We start from the raw sequence: 24,721 nt of genomic DNA on the forward strand, positions 1-24,721 counted from the left end.
AAGCATAATAAAAACAAATGGTGAAAACCTAGCAAACAAGCGCTATATGTCGGCTAGCTCTTCCATCAATTAGTTCATGCATCCTTCCACTTGAATGCATTTTCCATCAGCGTCATTCATCTCCATAGAAAACCTTTGTACATACGAGGGAATCGCAATTGATTTCTCACCATGGTTTGGATCATTCAATATATCATAATGACTTTGTTTCTAGGCTTGGGGCAAAATCGTGCACCTAGCCGGGGGCAAAATTTTCGATCATTTTGGCCTTCATCAAACATGAAGAATAATAGTTAGGCAACTCTTGTAAAGAGAAAAATGAGACACATCCAATGTTGAACACAAAATAAAATTGTCAATCATCAAACTATCGCATGTCAGTCTAAGCACATCCCACACTTTTCAATGGATGATATCTTTTGGATAATGCTTTTAACACTTTGGTTCAACTTTTCTATCTTGATTTTCGCTATCATGATTTCTAAGTAACTCCACGATGTCTCTGACTAGAGGAACAAGGAAGGAACAATATATTTTTCTTTTCTACTATCTATAAATTAATCATTAATATGTGCAAATTTGTCTTAGGACATGATCATCGAAGGATTATCGAAGACATTTTTGATTTACGTATAGCAATGGTTAATACTACATGTTTTACACAAGCAACACTCGGGTCATCTTGGTTCAATTATACCATGATCTTTGTGCTAACTTCCAATATCAAAATCCAGAAAAGAAGTGCTCAAGTCATCATGGTTTAATTATACCATCGATGTTTGCACTCACTTCCCACATTTTAAAAATCTTAATGGTGATAAAACACAATGACCCAGTGACTGGTCTGATCGTAGCTTTGAATTTCATTAGCATTCACATTTGCATTTAGCTTGCATTTCATTATTGCATGGGATCACAAAAGCTCATCTTATCGAAGGTTAAATCTATCACAGGAATCATCAAAGCATCATCATAAGTGTATACACAATCAGAATGATGATGCATCTCTCTCCAGATATTGTTGACCCAAGACAAATCTTATGTTACCCCCTCAAAATAACCAACATCAACATATCTAAATCTTCCTACAACCTGATATCAACAAAATGTCATTTCTTTATCCACTCAACCTTATCAGTTCTATCAATCGATCTCATATAATCTATTCTATCATGTCTTATATAAGATGTATCTTTCCTAGAGCCAGATGTTCTGATCAAGTCTTACATAGGATATATTGTTCCTGAAACAAGACACTTTGATCATCTTTGTCTTATACAAGAGGTGTCATTCCTGAAACCCGACTAAATCTTGATCTTATCAATCTAATCAATCAATCCTTATCAATCATCACATAGAGAACCACATCACCGTGATCATAGAACTCACACTTTCATCAATCAACCTTACAAACATAAACTCAATTCTAATCAGGAAATCAATTACGTAACGCTCCAAACATTTATCAACAAATTAGCCTCCCACCATGATCTCAATTGATCTCTTGAAAGGGGAATCATTGTATCACAATTTATCAATCAATATCTGGGGCATCCTATCAAACCAATATCGTCATCAAAATGAGATTATTCTTTGAATCAATGCGTCATCACACCTCACTTCAAAGAGGGGTAAAATGTATACACCTAAAAATGGTCTAAAGATAATTAATTGAATAAGAAATTATTTAATTAATCCCCCTTCCTAATTTAATTTAATTCATTAGCAATTTGAATAAATCCCTTTCATCTACTTATTAATAAATCTACTTATATTTATTTAAATAGGTTCATCTCAATGGTTCCCTTTGATTAATTAATCCAGATTAATTAATCCTCCACCCATTTAAATCAATTCTTCTAATCCCTTAATTAATTAAAACAAATCAATTTATGAGTTGTTAAAAAATAATTAGTTTTTTCCTATTATTTGAATTTTAAAATTCAAATTATCCACATGACTCCTAACTTATAACCACCTAACCTAACCATCCCCTAACCTAACTCATTCCACCTAACCTTGGGTTTAACTAACCCTATCCTATCTTGCACATCCTGGCCTCCTTATCCTAACCTCCTATGGTGTGGATATTCTCCCCTTGAGACACATGGCACTTTGGCCACATGTCTCCTTCCTTGGACACTTGCCCTCTTATGAGCAAGGCTCCTTGACACTTGTCACCACAAAGATGACAAGTGTATCTCCCTCCAACCTCTTCTCAAACCTCCTCCAATTTCACCCTTGATATCTTCAGACTCAATCTTGAACGTCGATTCCTACCACCTCACCCTTGGCCTTGGAAATCCTATAAATGTCCCCCATTTTTTAGCACAAAGGATTCCATCTCATATCAATTTAAGCATTGTTACTATAGGCATATCCATTCTAGAATATCATTTGAGCATTGTTATTAAAGGGGTTGCATCTTAGATCTAGTTTGATTTGATCATTTTCTAGCGTAATTATTTAATCATGTAGCTTAATCAATCTCTATTCTAGCTTAATTACATCATCATCATAGCTTAATCATAGATATCATTAGCTTTTTTAGACTCTTGGATCAATATTTCATAATCAATCTCATCTAGCTTGCATAACATTATCACTTTAAATCCTCCATCTAGGTGTAGTCAAGTCATTGGGATCACTTATCCAGATTTGAGAGCAAATCCACTCTCGCATATCTTAGGAGGCAATAGGTCGCTTTGTCATGGTTTATCTTTCATTTGCTTTTAATTTGCTAACCATGCTTGTAATGATATGTTGAGTATTTGTGTTGCAGCTATAGGTACCCTACTTCAAACACACAATTGTTTGAAATGTTGAAAAGCTTGTGATGTTAGTTGTGAACACTTTTGGCAATTTTAAAGCCTTTTTATTGCTCAAAATTGACTTGGAGACTTTCATTTGCAACTTTAAAAAATAGAAACTTTATTATCTTCAAATCTATACATGATCTTACAAATAAAAATTTAAATGAAACTCCATATATCTTGAATTGTTCTTCTCTAGAAGAAGATACTCTACTACAATGAATTGCTTCAAGTTGGGTGTTTTGCTACGATAATCTCTTCTTGTAGGTGTTGATTATGATTTTTTCCCCATTCTTCTTCTTCTGTCAAAGTATCAATTGCCCTTTTGTATTCTAAAAAATTTGTTCATTCCTCCCAAGCTAAATTTGGAAATGATATCACTTTTTTTTTTAAGTGGCCAATTTAAGTCATAGGGAATTGGTCTTCATGAGGCAACACCATGCTAATTCAAAGAAAGAGAATAATCCATACTGAAAACTTAGTTAAAATGGGAATACAACAACTAAAAGTTCTCTATCCTTTTCAAGTGGTTACTGATAAGTTACCTCATCCAACTTGGCAAGTAATAATCAATTTAGAAGTATTACTATCTCTTATTTATGAATTAGGTTTCAAACTTGTTTAATATTGTCTCATGGGAAGCAATATCCTCTGTTTTCAAAAAGTGTCACCAACTTTGCATGCCTTTCTCTATATTATTTTTCATAAATGAGTTGTACTTTCTAGATTTTCTTAGAGATTGTGCCTTGGGATATGTGATTCTTAGAAAATATTGAGCGATTGACAATATTATGAACTAAGAAGCGTGTTCAGAAAGAGTTTGAAAGTCACCCAATGTACTGACTCCAGGCATTGACCATTGCACTTAGCTCCCAATGATGTGTGATCTCTAAAGAGTATTTAGGCTATCAACAATCTTAGGAACTTGAGAATCGAATGTGAAGGGGTACCAATTTTCCAAAATTGCCCAATCAAGTGATCATAGGCTCAACCGATAAGGTGACTATTAGAAAATGATGGAGATCGGGCTATCGATGTTTAATTGAACTCTGGTAATGTGAAGGTCGGGTTCAAAAGCTTAGGAATAAGCTAACTTTGAGTGCATATTTAACGATGATACCACTCAAAGGATAAAGTTAGCATTTCAAAGGAATGAATGATAAATCAAGGTAACATAAGGGAGATAGAAAATTCATCCCAAGCCTTTACAACATAAAATGAGGCCATTAATGAAGATTATTCTAAATATTTGTGACATTATATTTAATTTTAAATCAAAGATTTTAGATAAACATGATGAGATTAGAGTGAAAATTTATGATATTGGATTCATGTTATCAAAATCAACTTCAAAATTTGATTGAGGGAATGAAAAATAAAACAAACAACTCTACAAATTAACAAAATAAGTCTCCATTGATCTATCCTCAAAAATTTAATTTCTTCAACATGTAAAGATAACCAACATTATGTAAAATTTCATATTAAAATAAAATTGGTATAATTTTTCTCCTTTTTTTCGATGAATAGGCCTTCTCTATTAGATAACAATATTAAAGTACATATTGACAAAAAAAGGCCAGGGGATACAAGATCACCTTGCTAGAGTCAAATGACAAGAATCCAGAGCCAAAAAATAAATCTATTCATCAAAAAACTTCCTCAAGCAACCAAAGCAGTTTTCAATAAGCATTAAAATAGTCAACAGTCTTTTTTACTAAAACATGTTTAAGCTAATCAATTTTATGTGAGTTATCAAATAAAAATGACTAATCACAAGACAAATCAAAGGTAGCAAAAATAAATTTTCTTTTACAAATAAGAAAATAACATGATCTTTAATGATCTCACAATACTAGGTTACACATTTTGGTACATCATGATTTTGGCTAAAATCACACTTTTAAAAAATATATATATAATGATTTAAGACTTGAGAGGTCCCATTTGAAGTAATTAATTGAAGAGAGTTAGATCAAAGCCTCTTAGATCAAAATCCCTTTGATAGAACCTCTCTACTCTTAAATTATACATGTAATGAAGTCTCTTGTACACACCTATTAAAATATTGACAAAAAATCACTTTTACATTAGCTTTTGGGGGCTCAAATGAATTCATTTACAAGTTTTTTCTTATAAGTATGTAGTCCGTGTTATAAGATTTCCCAAAAAAGTATAATTTTAATATATTTAATTTCATTACTATGTTTATTTTTTATTTTTTATGATGTAAATTTCTCATCAAACATTAACGATATGTGTATGTGTATGTGTATGTGTATGTGTATGTGTATGTGTATGTGTATGTGTATGTGTATGTGAATGTGTATGTGTATGTATGTGTGTTTGTGTACACACACACACATATACATACATACATATATACATACATACATATACGTATGTAATAAAAATTATGAAAAAATATCCATCCACTAGATATTGGTGTGACAAATCTATATTTTAAAAATTAGAATGTCATTTTTGTTATAAAAAATTTTATGCACTACAAATTAAATGTCACTTCTAAAAAAAAGTTTTACTATAAATATTAAGTTATTTAAAGTTATGTAAAAATATGGTCAATCCATTTTGTTTTAAATACATTTAGAATCTACATGAAAAATCTCACAAATTAGAAATTTAATTCAAATTCCTAATGGTTTAGTTGCTATAAGTGCTAGAAAGTGAAGATCTCGTGCAAACTGCTAATATAAGTGTCAAGTTTAGCCAAAAAATGTAACACGGTATTATGAGATTTTTTTATTCTTATTATTATATATATTAACTAGAAATTAAAGAACATTTTTTTTGTATTCTCTCTAATTCCAAAATAAAGAGAGCTTGTTGCAACCAATGTAAGATTTCAATGCTTAATTTAAGCAACATAATGCAAATCTTCATATTAAATAAAATTTGTATAATTTCCCCTCTTTTAAGTAAGCATCAAAGTAACCAACACTTTTTTTTTAAAACATGTCAAACTTATTTATTATTTGTTTTGGATCTGATTGTGTGTCTATTTTTTAGTATCAACATTTCAGATCACGCTTTGTGATATTAGGATGTTCAAGAGTGCAAGGAAATTTAATTGTGTTTTTATGTTTTAGCATTAACATTTAGGAATCCATCATCATGATATTCAAGAGTGCAAGGAGATTTGATTGTGTGTCTATTTTTGAACATTAACATTTTGGAACACACTCCATGTTTCAGTGTCAGAATGTTCAAGAGTGCAAGGAGACTCTTGAACATCTTCATGATAGATCACACAGATCTGAAACGTTATTGTTAAAAAAAGACATAAAATCAAATCTAAAATCAATTAAAACATAATCTAATAAATTGTAAAATTTTATAAAATTCATATGAAGCTTGTCAATTTTATGTGAATTATCAAATAAAAACCCAAAATAGAGAGATCGCTACAACCAATGTATGCTTTCAATGCTTAATTATGCCTAGCTGATCTAAATGGAAGATTTGGATGGTGTATGGAATCCATTATTAATGACTAAAAAGAAAAGGTAGCATTTAGCTGATTTGGGTCAGAAAGTGTAAGACACAGGGAAAAACCATCCATTTTTTCCTTATCAAATTCTTTTACATGCTAGTTGTTTATTTTATTATTACATTTTATCCATAAATCAAAAGATAATTATTCTTTCACACTAATAGAATTCCATGCTTGATTATAAATCTTCATGTTAAATTAAATTGGTATAATTTCTTCTCTTTTCAGTAAATATTAAAGTAATAAAAAATATTTCTATTTTTTGAGCATTTTTTCATCTTGATAATAGATCACAAAAATATGATTTGAAACGTTGATACAAAAAATTACACACAATCAAAACCAGAAACAATAATTAATATAAACAACTAACATAAACAAACCACACGAACTCTTTCATAAATACCTTAAAGAAATTTCTTAAGTGCAATTTTAGTTTGTTTTTGTCAGCTGCTTTGTTTGATGGGTGTTCTTGTTTTTAGTGAGACCTCTAGTCTTAACGTTATGACTATCATATAAAGATTCAAACCAATCCCATATTATTTAATCAGAACAATAGAATATTTATAAAATGGAATAACCTGAACAATAAGATATCCGTAAAATGGAATAACATTCCAGTAAATGCAATTAGAATATTAGGAACCTACCTCTAAGAACTGCGCCTCTTACAGGGAACTTTCTGTAAAAATCATATGTGAAGAAAAAATGAACTTAGCAATTATGGTTTCTTCAGAAGTTCAAAGCCGCAAGAGAGAAAAATTTTCAGCAACTGAAACTCTAAAGGAGAGACAGAATGTCGAACTGAAGCTCTAACTGTTAAGTTCATTTTCTCTTCACATACGATTTATAGAGAAAGTTACCTGATAAGAGGCGCAGTTCTTACAGGCAGCTTTCTATATAAATCACATGATCTGCTACCGACTCAATTATATCCTAACGAATTCAGAAACTTACAGAAATGGAAAAACTTGCCTCTCGACGTAATAAAAACTAAATATAGTCAAATCCTAAAATCTGATACATGTTCAGAAACGTGTTAAAAATGTGTCAGAGCTTGTTTTGTTAAATTGACAATCAGTCGTCGAAGGACGAAAGCAATAAGTATTTTGTTATGGCAGGTATGGTTAATGCAGATTCTCGTTCTTTAGAACAAACGCCCACTTGGGCTGTGGCTATTGTTTGCTTGGGCTTTGTACTCATTTCTATACTCATCGAACAAGCTATTCATTTCCTTTCCAAGGTGTTCTTTCTTTCTGTCTATCTGCAATTATGTTTTATCTTTGTTGCATGCAATTTGTTGCATGTTTGGATGGAATTGAAATGCTGTTTTTGTGTGTATTTGGAAATTGGAATGCAGTGGTTCGAGAAACGCCGAAAGTTATCCCTGGCAAAAGCACTAGAAAAGATCAAAGAAGGTGAATAATTTGATGTCATAATCAATTTCAGTCCGAATTACTTAGAAAAATTATGTTGATTCCTCTGGTTTGTATGCAGAATTGATGCTTCTTGGATTTATCTCGCTGCTTCTCACTGTTGGGCAGAAGTCAATTTCACAGATTTGTATATCTAAAAGCTTAGCAGAATCATTCCTTCCCTGTTCAAAGCAGGAAGTCTTGGCAAAAAATGTCACTCACAAGATTGAAAACTTGCCATTACTTGGGCACCATCGCAAGCTCCTGGTATTAGCTTCAGAAATACCATTAAGACGTAGCTTGGCGAGAGATGACGTTGCTTACAATTACTGTGCTAAAAAAGTAAGTATTTATGCTTAGTATTCATGGTATTTGTAATGGAAAGAGATTTAAGTGTTTATTTCGTGTGTTATTTTGATGCAGGGGAAGGTTCCTCTGATATCACAAGATGGACTCCATCAACTGCACATCTTCATTTTCGTATTGGGCGTTTTTCATGTCCTTTCTTGTTTTGTCATCCTCACATTAGGATCGTTAAAGGTATGAGTCACTAAACCTCTTTGTATGTCACTAAACCTCTTTATGTTAGTGTTTTATGCAAAAATAAATTGCTATAATGTGTTATGTGTAGATGAAGAAATGGAAAGCATGGGAGGAAGAGACTAAAACATTGGATTATCAATATTCTACCGGTTGGCTTAAGATTTTCCATTTTCTTTATTTCCCATGAAAAGTTTTTTCTTTCTTTCAAATATTTGATTGTGATGTTTAAAATTAGTTTAGTGTCAATTTGTTGTTTTAGATTATCCCTTGGGCTTGAAAATGTAAGTCAATTGTAATGTTGTAGATCATTCAAGGTTTAGATATACTCGTGAAACTACTTTTGGAAGGAGGCATATGAGCTTTTGGTCTAAAACACCAATTCTCTCTTGGATTGTAAGTAAAGTTAGCAAGTCAAACAATCATTCGTCATTTTAATTTTAACCTTGCTAAAATTTTCATGTACTAAGTCTTAACTCTTGGCTTTGCAGGTTTCTTTTTTCAGACAATTCTTTAGATCTGTGGCCAAAGTGGACTACTTAACATTACGTCGTGGCTTTATACTTGTAAAGTTTCTAAGGCCACACTTTTAAGGTTTCATGTTTTATACTTAACAATGGACCTATAGTTATGTGTATGCTTATTGTTGTAGGCTCATTTTGCTCCACATAGTAAATTTGAGTTTCAAAGATATATAAAGAGATCTTTGCGGGAAGACTTTAGTGATGTTGTATCAATTAGGTATGTTTCATAATTGTATTTTAATATTGGTTTCGACATATTTTATATTAATGTCACCTCCATTATTCAAAACTAATTACTTGAATAATTTCTACCATTTTGTGCAGTCCACCTTTGTGGTTTATTGCAATCGTATCTCTACTTCTCATGAGAAATGGTAAATCTATTAGAGATTCTATTTATTTATGTTCATTACTTCTAATAATATAAGGCAATGTTTGACATGTAACTTAATTGTGTAGGATGGTACACATTCATTTGGCTATCATTCATTCCATTAATAGTAAGTGAACACAAACTTTTTACTTTACTTGTTGCTTTAGTTTTAATTAACTAATTCTAGAAGACATAAAATATCCAAAGTTTTATAGCTAAGCATGTGATATCCTTATGACTGTTCTAAGCATAATATAAATATTATTTATGAAATTATAATTTTTTGTTATTCTTGATTTTCAATCATTTAATTTAATTTATTTGGTATCTTTTGAAAACTTAAAAGTAAAATACTTTTAGATGTTTGTTAACTATGATAAACATAGAGTTGGTTGTGTTAAATTCTAAGTAGAGTTTGTATAGAATCCAACTAGGTGTTAGAAATCAAAAAGTGAGAGGAAAAAGAATAGGGACGAGAGTATGTCCATTTTGTTGTTTGATGCAGTTTAGAAGTATTTAGAAGAATAGAATCCAATAGAGGGTTGAAAATGTTTTATGTGTAGTCATCCTAAGTAACCATATCTCAAAAATAATGTATATCTTGTTGCACTAAATCATATCTAGTATTGCATGTAGAAACACAAGAATCATCAATAAAAATAGTAAGTAAGGGAAATGATATCATGATACATATCATTGGTTTATATTTTCCATCCCCAATTCATTTTGTGTTGACACAAAATTCTTGTGTGTGAGCATCTAATATTAGAATGCATGAAGTCTTTGAAGGAGAAGTAAAATATTTGATAGCCCTTTGATATTCAATACAAATTTTGAATAATTTAACACATCTAATGTTTCTTAATCACATGGAATATTATCACAATCATCTAGTCAATTGACATATCCTAAACAAGATCATCTAGGAGTGGACAATCATTCATATCTACACACATGCTCCAAACTTTCATCTAAGAAGAAATATGAGAATTAAAATGTGACATGGTGTTCTTTGTGTTGGTGCCAATATTAAGACACATATTTTCAACTATATAATTAGCATTAAAATATGACACTTTCTTCTCCCAATCATTTGATGGTTGAAGAACCACTTCATAAAAGTAAAGCAAAAGGTTAAGAGATTTGAAATGCTTTATCATACCATCTTTCCAAGCATTATAGCAAGATCATAAATTCTACATCTTTAATTAGGGTGTCCAATTTTACACTCTACCCACACATTTTAGTATTTACCATTCATCTATGCATTATAGGAATTTTATTGATTTAAATTAATATTTAATTCAATATTATGAGTCCTATTTCATTTTATAACATGCACACAATATTATTTGGGCCCTTATTTTAAGTGTGTATTTTATCTTTTTTCATTCCATGCTTATATGGGTCCTTTGTCATTTTAAGCTCAATGCACATTTTCGCATATCTAAATATTACATATTTTTCATATAAATTATTTTTCAAGAATCAAGGCCCTATTATCTTTCATGTCTAAAAATTTAGGGCTATTTTGTTAGGACATAGGTGCTTGGGGTAGTATTATCCAAGACACAAGTTCTCGAGGTAGCATTGTCTAACATTTTTTGGCTAGAATTTTGCAAGGATAATATATTGGTCTTATCATTTCCAAAACTATTCTTGATGCAAAAATGTAATAATTCTAAGTCATCCAAAAGGTGATTTTCTATTGAGATCCCTATATCAGGCATCCCTTCTTATTCATGTCATGATCTTCTATAATTTCATTCCTAGGACTTCAAGAGTAACAGTTCAAGGGCAGATCTGAGTCCAAAGAGCATCAAGCTACCTCAATGCATCTTCAATTTTGTTTAAATTATGATTTCAATTATGATTTCATGATGAATTTTATGATGATTTATCATGTTATTGCATCAACACATGGAGGACTTATCCTAAGAGCAATGCATCACGAATTAAATGTATAATCATTTCAATTAAACATTTCCAGTCAAGCATTTTAAATTTCAAATATAGTCTCAACTATCTAAAGACACACTTTCCATTTCAATTTCAATTCAATTATAGGATTAATTCCAAACCTATGGTTTTACCTATGGAAACCCCTATCAACCCAACATCTCCTCTTGTGTGTAGATTTAGGTTCATCTACAATTTTTTGATAGATACAATAAGATAGAAAAGTGATAAGGATCTAGAGACAGAGGACCCTTCCAAAGCCCATTAAAGAACACCAAGACAAGGGTGTTCTTATCACCATTTTCCTAGACAAGGATGCTTAGGGTGTCATTGTCCTACCAGTTTAAGATTGGAATTGATCAAGAGCCTATGCAATGTTTCAAAGATCCAAATTTAGTTTCATGCTAAAAAATTCATTCTTTTGAACAATCATTCCCTAGGCACAATTATTCATTTTATTTCAACTCTAATTTTTATAATAGGTTCCTCTTTGCATCCCCTTTTTAGATCTATGTTGGTTGTATGATTCTTAATTTTTTAATTTATTTGTTTATTTTATTTATTGTCAGTTTTGCACCTTTTAGCCCTAATCCTCACATTCAATCCACATCCTTTCATTTTTTTTTATTTCCAACACAATCAAAGGGAGTTGAATCTAATTTTCATTCAACTCTCTTCCTAATACAATTGAAGTTAAATTTATTGATTTCATTCTCCTTTTAATGTAATCATTGTGAAATAGGCGATTTGTGAACCCTTTTTTCCATAAATTACATTTTTGGGAACCTAACTATTCTTACACTTGCATATTTTTTTATTTTTTCTCAATCTGATTTAGATGCACTCATTCATTTTTTGTGTATTTGGATTAGTGAAAAAATTAAATAAAAATTGCACATAGCTACATGTTTTATAATGCATTTTACATATGTTGTCATTCAAAAAAAATAAAAATCATTGTGTTTCCATTTAGTTAGTTTCATGAAGCACGTATTTCATAGATGTCATAGTGGCTTAGCCTCCTTGTCTCACTCTATCCCTCTCCTAGGTATCCTCTTACCCATGAGGACACTTTGGTGAAAGAAGACTATCAACACTTTTTTTTAAACTCTCCCTCCTAAGTACAAAGTTTTGGATCATGATGTTAATATTTCTCCTAAAATTTTATTTTCCCATGAGAATATATTAGAGCAAGAGGATGATCTACTAGAAACCCCTTCCTTAACCTAACTTTACCTTCCATACATGGCGAAAAATTGATAGGTATTGTTAATTCTTCTCCCAAATTTTGTCCTACTCATAAAGATACCTTGGAGAAAGATGTTAAAATCATTATTAGCACTTTCCTTAATGCTCTCCCTTCTAAAGTGGAATCCTTGGAGAATAAACAACCTAATCAAGTGAATTGCATTCGATTTGTTGGTTATGAGAAACCTAAAATTCTTGTTCACCTTCATTAATATGTCCCTCAATTTAAAAATAACATACTCATTATTGTTAAAGGTGGAGTGTAGCGAGAACTTGATTATCATGCAATAGCTCACACACACAATACTCAAAACAACAAACAAGATTCTAATGTTCTTCCTCACCAACTTTTTCTTTCTCCACCCCCTCACCTTTCACAATATGTTGATAAGGATAATTATCTTGTTGAGTATATTCGTACCACTCCAGCTAAGATCTCCCTTTGAGACCTAATTCAAACCTCACCCACATATTATGAAATGCTACAAGAAGCTTTAAAGAAGATAGATACTCAACATCCTATAAGACTTAATGATGTGACATTTTTGATGGAATGTATGCATGCAACTAGAGATGATATTATATTTTCTCAACATGAGTTGTCTCCTATAGAAGTTTTGCATCAATGTGAACCCCTCATGATTGTCGTGCTTATCAAGGGTAATTCTATAAAACATATTAGATAGTTTATAATTATTTATGTCTTAATGTGTGTAGCATTAACTTGTACATAAAATCAATGTAGATGTTGAACTCTCATTCAACTTCATTCTATTTCTATTTATAGTTTAGATAATGTTTATAAGGACATATTAGGTACAATTAGCTTTCCCATTAAGTTAGGTCTCATTATTCTACCTATAACTATCCATGTCATGCTTCATAATCTCACATATAATCTTCTTCTAGGTAGATCTTAGATTAGATTCATGCTATGCAAGACATTCCCTCTACTCTTCTTTGAAAAATCAATTTTATCTATAAAAATGAGATTTATACTTTGAAACTTGATACAAACTTACAAAATTGTTTGCATGTGGACAAATGATTTCAATCTTCTTCGATTTCTTCATTTATTTCTACAATTAAAAAAAGTGCACTATATCCTACTACATATACTCTTGAAAATGTACTCTTAGAAGATGATTGGGGATCATTAGAATTTATACCCTCCTTTATTAGAGAATACAAAATTCCTAATCTTGAGAATCAATCCTTGAAGGAGCCTAGTGTGTCATTTGTTCAAGATCTTCTAAATTCATTCCAACTTCTTCTTTTAACACATGTATTGATGGTAATTGTAAATCTTTAAACTTCAATCCAATTCAAAGTAAGAGTCAACCCTCTCTTCCTAGCATTTCCACACCCACTAAAACTTTGACACTTTATTTGGAAAAACATTATGGAGTTGGTTTCAAAAAAAATTCTAAGCATGGACACAATGCACATGGCTTAGGATACATGCAACAAAGCATGGAGGCACATGATAAATTTAGATCACAATTTTCTGAGGAATCTCTAGGTTTCCAACCTCCTCCTTTAGTGACATCCCATTCCACATTATCTATTGCATCCATTTATTCTTCTTACAATTTTCATTACAATAACATAGTACTTTTTTTTATCTTCTTCAAAATATTTTTCTCACCCTTTTGTAGCCCAAAAAAAGGAGAAAACATAGGCAAGATCTAGAAAATTCTTATTTTTGTATATATGATCAACTCCATAGTCATTCCAGTAATGAATATCAAGCTTTGTAGACTAAAATTCAACAATTCCATTGGAAAAATGGTGTCTCAACATTGCATATACATAATGTTACTATTTTTAGTAGTTTTTCATTTGAGCACAATTTGGTCCAAAGTTTTTCCCAAATATTCAAATTGGTTATATAAGTATACTGGTAAATTTATGTTGCAAGATCATGTCTATATTTAAAGATATTAAAGTTTCTATTTTTTTAAATTGAAAAGAGAGTTTTGAAGTCAATTTTGAGGGCCTTAGAGGATCCATAATGGTTTGAAATATTTTGTAAATAGAATAATATGTTATATCTTGATAGATAACATCACGAGCTTTATGGCACTTCAAAAATTTCATCAATCAGACACCTAGATTAGAAGTTATGGCCTCCAGAAGTTGGGTATGCTAAAATATGAAATATAAAAAAAAATTAGACATATAAGTGAGTTGTAGAAGGGAGTTAAACATGTTGGTATGTGTATTGATACATCATAGGCCATCTTATATTAAAGATAAGATGGGTGTCAGTCTTGGGTGGTTTTAGCCCATGGTTTTGCAATACTATTTCTTGGTCTCATGTATTGTATCTTCTATTTATGACATGTGTGAGACGGAGGTTGTGTGTAAAAGTTTTGCAACTATTGAGTTTCTTGTAGATCTCTATTGGCAATACCCCTATGAGAATATTTCTTTGCAAGTATAATGTAATCTTTTATTTTTTAATAATATATTGGGTGAATTTTGGAGTATCAGTTTTTTCTTCCAAAAGGATTTTCCCCATGTAAATCACCATGTTGTGGTATGCATACTATTTATTCTTATTTCTATTAAGTTTTCATAACTATTGTCAAGATCTGTAAATTTTTTGGATTACCATCCTCTCAAGATTAGTGTAGGAAGTTGTTCAATGACCTTAACTTCATTACAAGTTCAATAATTTTGGTATCTTTCAAGTAACACTTGTGATAATAAGTGGTATCTTTGTGATGATCATTCTAAATAACATCTAAGCTCCCATTATGTTGGTCCTCATTATGTGAAATTTGAAGCTTACCCTGTGGGGGCTCATTGTTATTCATGGTGGTACAATTTAAAGTGCAATCATACTTGGGTAGCAACATGATAGACTATTTATTCTTACCTCTACACTTGGGGGATTAAGAATAGTTTTTCAATCATTCTTTCTTTCTAAGGATTAATTTTTCCTTTGTTGAGTCACATCTTTCATAACTTAATGCCCTCTCTTGCATGGAATTATCCTTCATGCAAGTACATGTGTGTTCCTTGGTTAGAGCTTATTCATTGCTTGAAATGGTACGTATTTTATGAATAATATTTGTTCAATGATAGAAATTGTGTAATCCTTCACTAAGAATCTACTTTTTTCCTAGAAATAGGAAAGGTGTGTATTCGTGTCCTCCTTCTCAAAGATGTCATCTTTATTTAAGATCTCTATTTTTGGAGGTAGAAATATTTAGGAAAAGATATCTTCCTCCTTTAGTATGCATCCCTTAAGAGGATCCATCTAAACTTTTTGCAATATATCTCTTTTACAACTATCTCTTCCTTCCTTAAAAGAGTTGTGTCCTCTTTATCTCAGAGTGATGTATATTATTTCTTGAAGGATATCTCCCTGGTGATAAGGTTATTTTTTCTACCTTAAGGCATCAACATAGGGATATATTGGAATCTTAATGGGGGTCATAAATGTGGCCTCCTTGTTTCTTATTTACAATTCAATATTGCAAGATTTTATAATAAATGTCAATATTGGTTTGGTTATCCTTGTTGCAGGATTTCCTCATGAATAGAGGGATTTGTTTGGATTATCCTTTTTCAATTAGTATATTCTTGTTTAATTTTTATGGTTTTCCTTATAAATAATGCATTAATTTGTTATCCTTATTCAATTTGCACCGATCAATTCCCTTGCAATAAGAAAAAAAAAATTGGCACCCCTTTTGTAGGATGACTGGAACTAGCATAATACAACTTTCTAGACTATTTTAACTCTTCCTTTCTAAATAGATCATACAACATAACACAAATTGTTGTACCTTGAGAACTTGTGCTTTCATGAATTACCTAGATTAACATATCTTTCTAGTTAGTGGAATTCATATTCCCCCTCTCTCCCATGGATCACCTAGCATAACACAACTTGCTAGCCAGTGGAATACACGTTTCATTTCTCCCTTCCTCATGAAGCTATAGAGTAATACACTTTTCTATTCGTTGGATCATGGTTCATCATTTCATGTATTCTCTTTCTCTTTACATGTAACCACTTGCGCTCTTGCAATAATACACCAAGAATGATATTAACGACTGATACATTTTCACATCAAGGTCTCTTCAATGATTTGACTTGGAAACTTTTATTTTAGTACTAATGTTATTTTCTTTGTGTATATTTAAAGGTTACTTTCAAGGATTGATAGGATTCTATGTTTGAATACTTGATCAACCATCAATCTTGTCCTATCCCTAGCTTTTCTTTCTCTCAAATGATTTATCCCTCCATTTCTACTAGACTATGAGTATGACTATAAAATCATACTATGCTAAAGTGGGGGCTAAATGTAGTATCATAAATTATACACCTTTAATTAGGGTATCCAATTTCATGCTCTCCTCGAACTCATTATAGTGTTTCCCATTTCTTTATGCATTATACAATCTTTATTGATTAAATCAATTTTTAATTTTGCTTATTTCTCTTTAATACATCAACACTTTATTATTTGGGCCCTTATTTAAGTGTGCCCTTTATCTTATTTTATTTCATGCTTATATGGGCCCTACATAATTTAAAAGTTTAATGCACTTTTTTCACATCTATTTATTATATTTTTTCATATAAACTATATTTATAGTATTAAGGCCCTATTATCCCCTATCCCTAAAAATTTGGGCCTATTTTGTTAGGAAATAGGTGCTCGAGGTGACATTGTCTAACACTTTTTGGCTAGAACTTTGTAAGGATAATATGTCAATCTAACCATTTCCAAAACTCTCCCTAATGAGAAAACATGATAATTATAAGTTGGACAAAATGTAATTTTACTTTGAGATACTATATAGGAAATCCCTCCTAAATATTGTCATCATCTTCTATAATCTCATTCCTATATGATTTTATAATGATTTATCATGTTATTGCATCAATTCATGGGGGCCTTATCATAAGAGCATTGCATCACCAATTCAAGGTATAATCATTTCAATTAAAATATTTCATTCAATAATCTTAATTTCATGTTTAGCCTCTATCGTTTAAAGACACGCTTTCTATTTCAATTTTAATTCATTTATAGGGTTAATTACAAACTTGGGATTTGACCTAGGAAAACCCTTACCAATCCAAAAGCTCCTCTTGTGTGGAAATTGAGGTTTAGCCATAGGTTTTCAATGGAGATAGAAGGAAGAAATTTTGTTAAGATCTAGAGACAGGAAAACCCTTCTGGAACCCATCAGATAGCTCCTGGATAATGGCATTCTATGCACCATTATTTTGGACAAGGGTGCCTAAGATGTCATTATCCTCCTAGATTAGGTTTAGATTTGACTAGGATATTATGTAGTATTACAAAAATCTAGATTTGGTTTGGTGCTCAAAATTTTATCTATTTAGATAAGAATGCCCTAGGCGTCATTCTCCATTGTATCTCAACCCATATTTTTGTGACAAGTTCCTCTTTACATCCCCTTTTTAGATCTATATTGGTTATGTGATTATTACTTTTGTATTAACTTGTTTATGCTATTTTTTTTATTTTTGTACCTTCTATTAATAATCCCCACATTCAATCCACATCCTTTCAATTGTTCATTTTCAACTCAATCAAAGAGAGTAAAATCCAATCTATGTTCAACTCACTTCCTAATAGAATTGAGGTTGAATTTATTAATTGTATTATCTTTTTAATGTAATCATTGTGAAATAGGTTTATTTCCTTTTCGAATGCATAAACCTGCACGAACCCTATTTCCATATCTTACGATTATATTCCTAGTTTTGATCCAACTATAGTTGGATGTATTGTGATAGCCACAATAAACACCTCAAATTTAGTCACATAATAGACTAAACAAGAGAATCAGTCCAAAAAAGTGTAGAAAATTACCCTCCATATTCACTCAATCAAGAGACCTCTCAATAATATGTAAGGTTGACATTTTATATGCGTATTGTGATTAAAAGTGTAATGTACAAAAAATAGTGAAGTAGATTTGATTCTAATGTATGTAAAAGTCAAATTTGGCCAAATAATCAAAGTAAAAAATTTAGATACATTTTGATAAATTTGATCACACTACTGAAAACTACAATAAAAAATGTGTAATTTTTAAAAATATATACCGAAAGTGTCACCTTGGGAGCAAGAATAGAGCCTTAGAAGTTCCTAAAATAAAAATAGTTTAACAATACACCACTACAAAGAGCATTACTTTTTTTCCAAACTAAAGTAAAAAAAAAAATTATAAATGTTGGATCACTGAGTTGTGGTTTTATAAAGTTGGTCTTCCAAATGAAAATTACAAATGGAAAGGAGGTAGTGAATTAATGGGTCGATCGATAAAAGTAATATTTTCATAAAATTTATGAAATTAAATGTATAAAATCATTTTTCCATCAAATTTAAGATATTCCTTGATGAGAATCATTTGGCCATCAATTTTGAGATAGTTATGTGAAAATTAAAAAATGTTGAAATTTTTGTCAATAAGTGTGAAGTATTATATATGAGAAGATTGACTTTTTTGCCTTGTGGACTCAATTACAAGGACTATATTGATTCAATATAGTCCAAAATTGGAACTACCTTCTATATCTAGGAATGGCATCCCAACTTGAAACCCTCATAGAAATGACTATTTTTTGATATAATAAAAACAAAAAATGACTTTCTAGAATTCTGTGATTTCAATGGTGACCTTATATTTGAACTAGCAATACAAAAATAATAATTTCAATAAAGATATAGAAAGAATAAATCCATAAATATAATAGATGTTTTTAATTCTCTAGGTCATCATTTGATGCAATAGAAGATCATAATAAACTTTTCAAGATCCAACAATATTTGTAACTTTGCAATAACTTGTACAAACCAACTTCAAAATTGAAAAGGGAATTATGAATCTAAATATTTTATGCTATTTTAGAGTTACTCAAGGAATCAAGCTCACTTGATCAATACAAAAACAAACATATCCTTCTACAAGAGGGAATTTCTAAAGCAAGTGTGTTAATTTTTAATAATAGGTTGAAACTATATTAGATAAAATGTGATCATTGATGTGTATTTTTAGTCTATATAATGTACATATGAGACATGATTTATATAAACGAGGTTGAGAGACAAGACTAATTACAATAGTGTCAAGTTCCTTAATATTATGCCATATGAAAACTAGGGAATAAGATCACATTTATACAAGAGACTTCTATAAATATTCCTCACTCACTAACTAAACTTAACATGTTAAATGTACAAAATAGTATTAACTAGGAACTAGTTAGATAATGTACCCTATTCACACAATAAAGGGGACAATAGATAAGAAATACCCCTATTTGCACCAACATAATTTATGAAATTTAAAAAAAAAAATAGATTACATCAATTGGTGTCAATTGACTATTTTTAATAAGGAAAATAGATTCCTTATCAATTGCTAATGAATTTTTAAAAAAATTACACCAAATTATTATATATGGGATACATGTTATGCCCCTAAAAAAAACAATAAAACTTTACCAAATTGAAATATTAATCTAAAATAGAAAAGTGAGGTCCATTTGGCTTTAAGATGCATCATATGAAATTATTTGGTAAAAATACTGTTATTTTGAGAATTTCTTATAGATTTATGGCTTTGATACTATGTTGGAGGAACCTATTTTACTCTTATATCCTATTGCATATTGCAAAACAATTATATAAATTTCATAAGAGATTTATAGAAAACAAAAATGTAATGATATTATTGATATATTTTGTACAAATTTCCAAATACATTTATATTTGAGCCCTTGATTATGTAGACAAGGGGTGAGGTGAGAAGGTAGTTGTGGATTCTAATCACTTTGCATGTGCATAGGACATGTGGAACTAATTTTTCATGTGTGAGAGTTCGATGCTTACTAAATAGGTGAACAAATCTATCATCCACATAAGATGAAACAAAATGATAAAAGGCCAAAAGGTCAATTGAGCTAGTGTAAATAAGTCTCACCTAGAAAAAGTAGAAAAGTAAATATGAATATTTACCTTGTTTATACTAGACTATGAGTGTGATAATAGTGTAGGAAAAGAGACTTAGAGGATTGTTAACATTGTAATTGTAGTGTATAATGCAATGAAGAGAGGATAAAAGAAAGAAGCTTAAGGTGTGCCAATGAAAGGATGTTTGAGTAGCATATAGATTTTCTTAGCGATGGAGGATTGTATAAAATAAGTAATGAAGGAGAACATATATATGTTGTAGAAGTATACTAGAGAGTGCTAAGAGTGTTGAAGTGTAATAGTAGCTAAGAAGAGACATTTTTAATTCCAATTAGGAAAGAAGAAGTCTATAAAGTGCTTTGGAGGTGGTAGTTATTACAAAAATTGATAAGGTAAATTTGGGTTTTTAATTGACCATTGACACTAGATTTATATTAACACTTGCACAAGCTAGTAGAAGGGCATTAGTTTCTTAGGTTAGTAGATAAGGGATATTCGTAGTAAAAAACACTACATACATATAGAAATGTGGTTCTAAGGGAAGAGTGTTTCTTTGTAAATAGTTTTACACATTAATGAACATGGTTTGAGGCTAAACATAGAAAAATGAATCATAATCATATGGAGAGTAGACAAACACTAGAACAAATATAAAAAATAAAATATAAAATATGAAATACATAATTTTTAACTTCACATAATCACATAAATATTTTTATGATAAAATGATAGACTCATTCGAATTGTTCCAACAATAAGAATTATTTTACCTTGTTTCCATTTAAAATGCTAACTATCATACAAGACATATAATTAAGGAATAACAAAAAATCCTATTTAGATAGGATCAAAGGTTGTGGAATAAATATTACACAAAATAACAACATATGGATTATTGTAATGAATCTCCCCAATGGCCTCCCACTCTCTCATAAATTCAAAAATTGCCTTCCTACTGGACTGCCTTGGTGGCAACTACTCCTCTGCTTGAAACTTGGTTATTGATATTTAAATTATGATTAATTTTAAATTATTGTCTAGTTTTCCTAAGTAAGATAAGTTTGGTACTCTTATTCTTTCAACAAACCCTCCAAGGTAACATCTAAATCAGCTACCCACTTGACGATTAAAGCCTCCTTTGCAAATATACTAAAAACACCCCTAGTAATGCTCCTCCTTTGATTCCAGGTGCTAAAAAAAATGCATCTCCTACTCCTCCACACCTCTTTTTGTGGTTCTTGGTCATGAGGTGATTTTTCTTGGTCACAAGGTGATTGATAATATTCGCTTTTATGAGAGTAAATGACTAATTTGAAAATTCAGTAATTTGTGGCCATTGTTTATGAACCTTCAGAAGTGGATTTAGAGAATTGCACTCTTGTGGTAGATGATAAGAATGATATCTACCCTTTTTCTCATGTTATTTTGTTGTTTGTTCACTTCTTGTGAAGCCTATAGTGCCTTTTTGGTCATGGGTAATTGAAAATAGGATCCCCACCCTCTCTCTCTTCATCCTTGGATGTCCTCCTTTAACTCATTAAAGGAATCTAATAATGTTTCACTTATTTGGTTAATACTTCCCTATATTTTTCTATATTTTGGTGTAAGCCTATTTACAAGGGTATTGTTAATGTGCTAGGTCATTTCCTTAAGGTAGAATTGAATACAAGCAATTTATCCCATACTTCATTTGCTTGTATCCTTGTGGATATTATCTTTCAAAGGTGTTACCAAGTGAGATTTTTTTGTAGATGAATGAGTACCCTTGGATCAAATGATTGATAATGAGGGCATTCATTTTATTCATAGACATTTTTTTGCTAAAAGGCATTTAACCTTCGTTGTCTTTGTGGGTCTCATTTAAGGCCCTCCTCTACCTGTTGGAAGAATTCTCATTTGTCCCATCTCATGTTCTTCTCTAGTACTTTGGATGATGATTCAAATGAATTTTTTAACTTGGAGCCACCTTCCCTTGCTGCTTCGAATGGTCCAACTAACTAGGAGGTTGTCTCTTTTTTAAGGCCCCAACTCTTGGTCTTTTGAGTTGATCTCATCTACATTCAATTGACCCAAACACTCAATCTTTATTCTCTATTGTTACAAGTATTCCAACTACCATGGATTTTATCTCTTATTATATTGCCCTAGCTCCTTATGACTCGTGAAACTCTCTTCCTACTTTGGTTGTCCCATACACTCAATCTCCACTGTGAGAAGTTTATTTTATTGGTTCTAGTTTGGTGGTGCTTCTCAAGTTCACTCTAATGAAGCCTCATCCCCTGCTCCTAAGGTTTCTACTAAAGATGATATTGCTTCTTGGACAATCATTTTTCGTATGAAAAAAATTTCTCCTTTGGGGGTGAAGTTGGGACCCAAATCTACCTTTATTTGATCTGTTTACAATTGCTATGTGTGCATCTTTTTTGTTGGTTTGTTGTTTTGTTGTTTGTAGACATGTTGTCTTGATTTTTATCTTGTTGTTGTCAATTACCTCTTTGATAACTTCGTTGTTGTATATTAAGATTTAGGCCGTGTCAAAAATCCATTTTACCTTAATCAAAAACAATTCAAAACATATGGATTGTTTGAACACAACTTTATTATATTTTTTCTACAGTTAAAACACAACAATTTCCTTGGTAAATATCTGCTATGCAAGATGATTATTTTAATTTGTTTAATTGGAAAAAACCAATGAAGCACTTGAACATTCTAATTTGGCAAATGTCTATCAAACTATCAAACCATTTCTTAAACTAAACATCAAATTTTAATTTGAAGAGTAATTTAGAATGTCGTAAAATATTTATGCTCGGCAGATTCTTCTAATAGTGGGAACAAAGTTGCAAGCTATAATAACGCAAATGGCGCTGGATATCCAAGAAAGAAATCCTGTTGTGCAAGGAGCTCCAGTGGTGAATCCCAATGACCAACTCTTTTGGTTCAAACGACCCCGGCTGATTCTTCATCTCATTCACTTTTCCCTGTTTGAGGTTAGAAATTTTTTAATGAAAACCTTCTTTCAAGTTTCATCTTTCCTTGTTTCACAAATTGTAATCGTACAAAGTTTGTTTTGCAGAGCGCTTTCCAACTTGCGTTTTTCTTTTGGGCATGGGTAAGGAAGAATCGTCTACGTTCAAAAACTATCATTTCTATTTTTAGATAAGTTCAATTCTTGGCTTAATATAATTTTCTCTGTCCTGACAAATTCATATCATATAATTGATGCAGTATGAGTATGGCCTGAAATCCTGCTTCCACAAACAGACGGTAGATATTGTAGTGAGAGTAAGCTTGGGGTAAGTTTATTTGACCTCCTAAAAGGTTGTCATAGAATATTAGGTTTGAAAAGTAAACTTTGAGAGAAGAATTATACTAACCCATTTGCATAATAAATGATAAAATGTTTTTATAAACCAAAATCCACCCTATTTTAACTTAAAATGTATTTGTATTTGATTAGGATTACAGTTCAAATAGTGTGCAGCTATGTCACTCTCCCTCTCTATGCTCTTGTTACACAGGTATGTACTTGGCATCTGAATACAGATAATAACATATTTCATTATCTATGCATTGTAAGAATGAAATATGGGATTTTTGATTGCAGATGGGGACAAACATGAAACCAACGGTATTTGGTGAAAGAATAGCCACCTCCTTGAAGAAGTGGCGCCAGAGAGCTAAGAAGAAACTTAAAGGAAAGCAAGAAAATCTATCAAGCAGACCAACTAAATCACCTGAACGATCTTCCCCACTTCATCTTTTACACAATTACAATAGTGTAATAGAGACAGAAAGTTTAGAGCAATTAGAACAATTTGAACATAAGATTTCAAATATTGAGGCAGTTACAGATACACCTTCATCTTACCAATCTCAACTCAATACTGATAACGATTTCAAGGAAGAAATACATGGAGGAGCACAAGACGCTGAAACAAATGGTTCTGGGTTCACCTTTCACTTATCCAAGCAACGATGACTCTTGCCAAAAAAGAGCAACAAAAACATAGCAACTTTCAAGGTTTTGTTATATATGTCAATGGCCAAAATTGTGAGGGTTCTCTTAAAACTCAAGTGATACTGTAAAGATAGAAGTAGCATAAGTACAGTATTGCTATAGGTTTCGCGCATTCTTTGGTTGAGCTTGGCTCTCTTGGTAATCAGAACTTTTTTTTTAATATATTTTATATGATTGGCATTGAGATTTCTCCCGTCAGGGTGGTCTGGTTTAGTTTCTTCAGCTTTTTAGGACTTTAGGTTGTTTTTCAAATCTTGCTATGTACATTCTTATTTAATATCAACATATACAATTGTTTTTGAAATAAATAAATTTATGTGTTGCATAAAAAGATA

The 24,721-nt window shown here is 31.1% G+C and overlaps 1 protein-coding gene across 1 annotated transcript; it reads left to right on the forward strand.

Annotated features, from left to right (window-relative positions):
* The first annotated feature begins 7,441 nt into the window (after positions 1–7,441).
* Positions 7,442–24,347, forward strand: LOC131079927 (MLO-like protein 6). The gene is made up of 15 exons (XM_058017971.2): positions 7,442–7,570; positions 7,688–7,745; positions 7,825–8,084; positions 8,166–8,282; positions 8,374–8,434; positions 8,590–8,678; positions 8,774–8,848; positions 8,935–9,023; positions 9,131–9,180; positions 9,266–9,306; positions 23,182–23,355; positions 23,442–23,477; positions 23,594–23,661; positions 23,826–23,886; positions 23,973–24,347. The coding sequence occupies exons 1-15, from the start codon at positions 7,442–7,444 to the stop codon at positions 24,345–24,347; spliced, it is 1,683 nt and encodes a 560-aa protein (XP_057873954.1).
* The last annotated feature ends 374 nt before the right edge of the window (positions 24,348–24,721 follow it).

Source organism: Cryptomeria japonica, chromosome 10, assembly GCF_030272615.1.
Source record: "Cryptomeria japonica chromosome 10, Sugi_1.0, whole genome shotgun sequence".
NCBI classification, from domain to species: domain Eukaryota; kingdom Viridiplantae; phylum Streptophyta; class Pinopsida; order Cupressales; family Cupressaceae; genus Cryptomeria; species Cryptomeria japonica.